The following is a 7,083-nucleotide window of genomic DNA, read 5'->3' on the forward strand; positions in this document are numbered from 1 at the left end:
ATTCTTCTTACTAGAAATCAAATAGTAACTTTTGCTGGTCTATTCCATTTTGAAATTCTTTATCAAAGAAAGTATGTAGGGATGTACTTCACCATCATATTTGAAAATTCAGCTGTGGCTACATAATACAATTTTATTAACTTCAGGGACCCATGTCAATCAAAGATACTTGAGACAAACATCACAGGCTCAAACATAGAAACTACAATAAAGACAGGAATTTGCAAGCATGTCTATGTAGAGTGTGTGTGTGTGTGTGTGGGGGGGGGGGGGGGGGGGGGGGGGGGGTAAGTATGTGTGTGATATCTAATGACCAGACATGAATAATGAACAACCTGCAAGTTCTGATTTGACTGACTCCATCTGTTGGCCTAATTTACACACCAGCCTCAGAGCTGGAGTATGAAAATTGACAAACTGAGAAAATCCAACCACAGCAGGAAAGGCAACAAAGACAACAATAACAACAACAAACTCTACAAAATACATATTTCATTGTGGTTGTGGCTTGTGCATTTACAGCAGCTGCTAGGTAAACGGAGAAACAAATCAACAAACAGCCAAGAATCAGATTATAGTTTCCAGGAAGAAACTCACAATCTCTGCAGGCTTTTCTGTAAAGCATACGCTTTACACAGATCCCCTCCATGCAGGAATTTGTAAAGCATTTGTTTGTATATGGCATGTTAAAAGTTCACAAGCAATCAGCAAGGATATAAATATTTATTTTGTATAGATAAATATTTATGTACTTAATAAGAGGAGGAAGAAGAAGAAGATGAAGAGGAAGAAGGAGAAGAGGGAAAATTGTAGCTGTGGTATAATATCAACCTTATCTCTGTGACAGAGTCTTTGATTCTGCTCTCTCGTAATTGAAATGATATCAGGCAAGTAAGTGTTTCACCGCCCTTCTTGATGAAAAAATGAATTTATGCAGTTCGCTTTGTACGAGCTCATGTTTGAAAAATACTTGGACTTGGACTTGTACTCACCTCACCTGCTACAGAACAATTATCTCAGTTTCTATCAAACCGCTTAGGGCACATGCTGACCTGGAAAAAGAATGAATATTTCATAAACAGGCAATACCTCTTTTAAAATATGAAACATGTAATTAATCCTCTTGAACTCAAGTCAGTCTGTTGGAAAAGACAAGTACAAGATGTGGAATATTTAAGGTTCCTAGAGATTCTTCAGTATTCATTATACTGTATCATGGGCTTTTATTCTTGTGTATGAGATGCCCTCTTGTGGCCAGTTCTGAGTAGAGCATACAACTCAATAGTAAACTGACTGTGGTGGCTAAATTGACCAACAGGCCAAAAATGCCAGAAGTGGGTAAAGTGAGAAATGTAACCTTTCCAGGTCTGTTTTGCTCTTTTGTTCATGGAGAGTACAGGATTATTCCTCCCACAGGACATAAAGATATTGTTGTAAGGGCAGCCTCATTAATCCAGATTTACACAGCAGTGGATTATCACAGGTCTGGCTAAATAGGAGCAGAAAAAAAACAGAGAACAATATTGGGAAAAACATCTGGTCTGTTGTGAAGTCTGTTGTGCTGGAAATGTATTGAATATAATGACAATGACAGTGGAAGACAGATTGCGCTGTTAGATTTGGGTAACAGGATCTTTGAATGTCAGAATGGCTTGGGTGGTATAGCAAGAAGCATTTATTGTTAAGACTGTGAATTACAAACCTTAGGAACAAATATCAGTTTAAAAATGAATTTGTGCTCTCTTTCAAATTACAAGGACACTATTATCCAAAGTCACTAGTCAAGCTTGCGCCTTGCTCTCTCTTGTGGTTAATAGTGATATTGCAGAATATTATCTTAAGATGAATGTATTGAGCATTTTAAATCTTGTTTGTTTAAATTTTAAAATAAGTTCATTTAGTATCTCTCTCTCTCTCTCTCTCTCTCTCTCTCTCTCTCTCTCTCACACACACACACACACACACACACACACTCAAATTCCCATCCTTGAGACAACTATTACAGGCTCAAATATATAAATAACGTTGTTTATATGTTTGAGCCTGTGATGGTTGTCTCAAGCACCTTTGACTGAGGTTTTATTTTGTAGTCACAGTTGGTTCCATCAAATTTTAACATATGATGGCAAAGTACACTCCAAAATATTTTATTTCATAAAGAAAGACTCTATCTATCTATCTATCTATCTATCTATCTATCTATCTATCTATCTATCTGTTCCTTCTACCTCTCTCACTCACTCTCTCACTCTCTCGATGTATTGATGATAATAATAATGATAAACCTTATTTGTATCGCACCTTTCACACAAGAAATGCAGCTCAAAGTACTTTGCAATACAGGAATTACATGCACCAAGTACTGATAGGTACTGACAAAGGGGACATATCAATATCAACAATAAATATGGGTTTTCTCTCCTCTTGTCCATCTTTGAATCTGATGAAATTAATGTAAATGCTCCTCTGTCCCCCCTCTGTTTTCACATATCAATATGATAAAAAAACAAAATTCAAACTTAGGCATTTATTAATATACATTTGTTACTATCTTACAAATCATCTTTTATGTTCTAATTATGGGCTCCTAAAACCTCTGTATGACTGTTGTAAAATGTCGCAAAACATTCAAAATATATTTTTTAATAGTGATGAAGTCTTTTCTCATCTACTGTTACAATACCCCATGGACTAGGACTTAAATATGTTTGTGAATGAGACAGCAGAAAAATGGAACACACACTGTTTGGATTAGTCCGCGCACAAAATCCTGGGAACAGTTCTGTGCAGTCTACCCACTCAGAGAACAGTCATTGCACACTGCCCCATGGGAACTTCAACTTCAACTGAGAAATACGTTTATATTTAGAATTTGTTTTAAAAATGGACTTGTTTAACGCAATACAAGCAGGAAATATACACTTTTGTGAGTACAGTACATTCATCTTTTGTAAGTACACTGATCTTTCCTCACTTCCTGATACATGAGGTACATGAGGTACATGACGCTTAAAACAAAAGGTCCAACCTTCTTACTCAACACAGGATCCAGGGTTAACTGTTTAATGACGACATTGAAAACCATTCAAAGTACTTAATAAAATTTCTGCCTATTGACATCTAAACCCATAGTCCTGGACATAATAAGGTTTAAATTCCCTTCAGATCTGCATCTCAAAGATGAGAGCCTGTGTAGTGCAGTCTCTAGTAGTGCTGTTTAATTAGACCAGATTATCAAGTTAATTAGATTAGATTAATTCTCAGCTCAGATACTATACATGTGCTCCTAAATATTCCCCAGCAGTAATCACAGGTCAGATCTTGTAAATTTCCATTATTAGTGGTTTCCATTATTGCTGGTTTTGATTTTTTTTTTTTTTTAATTTACCTACAGGCTTTTTACCTAAAGCCTTAACTGTAACTGTTTATAATTCTTCAGGCCATCAATTCATTAAGTATTCCCACATAAAAATGATGATTTTATCAGAACAAAAAACATCTGAAAATTCATTTAACTCAGTCTTAACTAAAGTAATACGTCATAGTCTGTAATCTGTCCCCCTCAGTCATCTTTCTATTAAATTAGCACTGAGGGTCTCAAGGATGATTCTGCCTCTAGGATTTACTGTTTGTTGTTCTACACAGAGACATTCACATCCTGCTACCAAGGGGTTAGCACCAGACATATATTTAGAGGCTCTTTTAGAGAAAATGAGGGAGGAAAAACAGGGTACCCTCATGTAAAAGTGTACTCTCCTTTTGAAAAGATGAACAGAATGAGTGAGATAGATCAAAACACATGTTAACAGCTGCAGTGGGAGCTACCTGATAGGTTTCATGAGATTGTTGAAGAGGGTGAAATGAGGTGTGATTGGAGTAACTTTTGATCTAGGTATGATTGAAAAACATACACCTTATTTTCTGATATTCAAATAGTTTCTTCCAGCTCAGTTAATGAACATTAGGTGCAGTTGAATATTACTGATATAACGTCGGCTACAATTTAAATTTTACTGAACTGTTGCCTTGTCGCGTCCCACTACCTCGAGTATGCAGAAATCCAGTGTTTTCAGCCGCTTCAATCTCAAAGGGGTATCCATAAATAGGAAAAAAATCAGTTTTTTTTTTCGTGGGTAAACTCCGGATGTGTTTGCGGGAAATCATGCGGACATACACATAAGAAACGGTATTCTCTCTCTCTCTCTCTCTCTCTCTCTCTTTCTCTCTCTCTCTCTCTAACATCACCATGCCCCGCCTCCTCACCGCTTCGCGAGCGGTATAATAAGCAACTTGCGGACGACTGCAGCATCATTTTATCGACATGACCAGACTGAGCACACAGAAGATGGAAGCAAATATTGTTGTGTTGGGAACAGATAACGTTGGAAAATCTGGTAAGCATAAACTAATATCGTTCCCAACACTGTTTAGCACAATGTTTATTTTCATGTATTTGAAGGATTATTTGTAGGATTTTACCTAGTTGGACAGCGAGCTAAATTTTGTACTACTCCGTATGGAAAAGTTGTGATCAACGTGTGTTGTGTTATATTTCAGCACTAACGGTCCGCTTCCTAACACGAAGGTTCATCGGAGAATATGGAGACATTGGTAAATTTCGTTGTTTATTATTCTGCTGTTGTATCATCTTTTGCACTTCACTTTAAGGTGTAAAGACAATGAAGATAGTGACTGAATTTCTCTTTCTTTCTCGCTCTCTTTCGCTTTCTCTCTCTTTCTCTGTTTTTTCCCCAGAGTCCATCTACAGTCACAATGTCATTGTGGATGGAAGGGAGCAAACTCTCAATATATGGGATTCACCTTATACTCAGGTAATTTCTTTGGCCATAAAAACAAATAGCAATGTTCCGCCCTGTGTGGTATTTAGCTAGCAATGCATTCCACTGTTTTATATCACAACAACGGCACGTTTCTGACTAAAAATAATAGTGAAAGTTTATCATTTCCGAACAATCTTAAAGCTCCTAAATGTCCGACCATCTTTTTTTTTTTGGTTCAAAGAGATGAATGCTGACATGTATTATTTGAAAATGTTGAGAAACTTCTCTCCCAAACAAATGGCTCTTTCTTCGCAGATCTCAGATTGTTTGATAATCAGTACCGTCATTGTTGTTCAGTAGGCTGAAATACTTTCATAGTATGTGATACCCAGATTATGGACGAGGATACAGACCTGAGAATGAATGCCTTCAATTTTCTTCCTTACTCCAGGACCTGTCCACCGAGTCTTCCCTATGTGAAAAGAGGGTCCAGTGGGCAGATGGTTTTGTCCTGGTTTACAGCATCTGTGATCGGGCCAGTTTCAACACCGTCACCAGGCTCATTCAGACCATTAAGACCACCAAAGACTACCTGGGCTTGGAAAAGGTGCCAATTGTCATTGTGGGCAACAAGCGGGACCTGCATCATCGTCGCACCGTCCTGAGTGAGGAGGGTCGTCTCCTGGCCCTAGCTGCAGACTGCCAGTTCTATGAGGTCTCTGCAGCGGAGAACTATCACAGCGTCCTGATGGTGTTCCATGGCCTGGTGGACCGTATCCGGGAGTCCAGATCAGTCATGAAGAAGCCAGCGGGCATCAAGAGCATCGTGAAGAGCATGTCGGCTGTGTTTGCACGGAAAAGGACTGATTCATTGTGAGCTCTACTGAAACAGCTGAAGATCACCTTATCAGCACGGTCTGATATGACCTGTTTTCCCATACCAGCGAGACAGGCTGGGAATCTCTTCACGGTCCGCAGGCTAATTTGGGGCGGTTTGGGCTCCATGGAGTGCCGTTGGACTTGGGGCTATGGATGCAGGACAGCGGCATGGTCAAACAACAGTGTGCAGTAGTAGAAATTCAGAGTTGAATTCTGTTACGCTGTTTTGGTGGTAGCTGCTTTGAAGAGATTATGGAGAATCTCACAGCCTGAAGAGAGAGAGAAAACACTTTGCATTGCTTATACAGAACTACAACTGTTAATTATTCCCCTTGAGAATCCTGTGATTTGATATATATTTGGAGAAAACTGTCAAGGCAACGGACAACATATTGACAAAAATGAGACGTGTTCGAACTGCACTGTGCATTATTGTTTTAACAGTGCATGGTCTGGTAGATGGAAAAAGAAGAAATCTCATACACTGTTAATATTTTCTAATCTGAATCTTCCCTTAATAACACTACAAACACACACACACACACACACACATAGAAACACACTAGCAGTAACAAAGTGTTACAAACTTTGTGGTATGACTGCAGGGGAGGTATCATGTGACATCTTCCTAACGTCATCTGCCAGGATCTTTATATAGAACTAAGATAATAATGTTTAGTCTGCTACTTGCCAGAAGACTGTGAAATCAAGGATATCTTTTCTCTCGAATCTTAAAACACTTAGTATGGAGCATCTCTCAGATTAATTCACAAGAGATGGCTGAAGACACCACATAAAATTAAATTATCTGAGCACTATTGCTGTGTTGTATGCCACATTGGTGTTTTTGGCTGTGTAAGCATTTCATAAAATAGACATTATGTCAAACTGTGGAGTGACTGACGTCTTTCTCACACAAACAATATTCACTTTCTACTTCATATCTAACCTGATACCGTGAAAACTGACAAAATCCATGGAATACAGACAACAAATGATACAACAATAGCAATGATTGGCAACGGTTAGGTGCTTCAAGTCGGGTTTCTTCCCTGTTAACAAATCTGGAAACCTTAATGTTACCAGATTCTGGACCCCCCCCCCCCCCCCAGAGCAACATCTCTCCTATCAGGTTAATAGCAAAGGGAAAAACACAAAAAAGACACAGACAACAGCACCATAGCCAAACAAACATGTTCAGGGTTGGGAGAGTACTGTCAAGGATTAGGTCTGTACAATGCCAATGCCATAAATGAATGATATGTTTGTGTACTGTGTAATATATTCAAACAAAGACCTGTGTTATATTTCTTCTGTAAATGCGCAATAAAATTAAACCAATCTAACATTTAATCTGTCGGTCTTTAATGAAGTTGGCTGTAATATTGACATGATCAATGTCAGTATGACATTTATTTACTTC

General features: G+C 38.4%; 1 protein-coding gene across 1 annotated transcript; it reads left to right on the forward strand.

Annotated features, from left to right (window-relative positions):
- Positions 1 to 4,321: 4,321 nt before the first annotated feature.
- On the forward strand, positions 4,322 to 5,658 carry LOC115805967 (ras-related and estrogen-regulated growth inhibitor-like protein). Its single transcript, XM_030766680.1, has 4 exons — positions 4,322 to 4,394; positions 4,558 to 4,611; positions 4,756 to 4,832; positions 5,233 to 5,658. Exons 1-4 carry the CDS (start codon positions 4,322 to 4,324, stop codon positions 5,656 to 5,658), a joined length of 630 nt encoding a protein of 209 aa, XP_030622540.1.
- The last annotated feature ends 1,425 nt before the right edge of the window (positions 5,659 to 7,083 follow it).

This window comes from Chanos chanos, chromosome 2 (genome assembly GCF_902362185.1).
Source record: "Chanos chanos chromosome 2, fChaCha1.1, whole genome shotgun sequence".
Classification (NCBI taxonomy): domain Eukaryota; kingdom Metazoa; phylum Chordata; class Actinopteri; order Gonorynchiformes; family Chanidae; genus Chanos; species Chanos chanos.

Excerpts from the sequence above, each read along its gene's own strand:
- LOC115805967 (XM_030766680.1), top strand. The coding sequence starts at position 4,322 with ATGACCAGACTGAGCACACAGAAGATGGAAGCAAATATTGTTGTGTTG. Across the intron at positions 4,395-4,557 it reads AGATAACGTTGGAAAATCTG|CACTAACGGTCCGCTTCCTA; the intron begins GTAAGCATAAAC and ends GTTATATTTCAG. Across the intron at positions 4,612-4,755 it reads CGGAGAATATGGAGACATTG|AGTCCATCTACAGTCACAAT; the intron begins GTAAATTTCGTT and ends TTTTTTCCCCAG.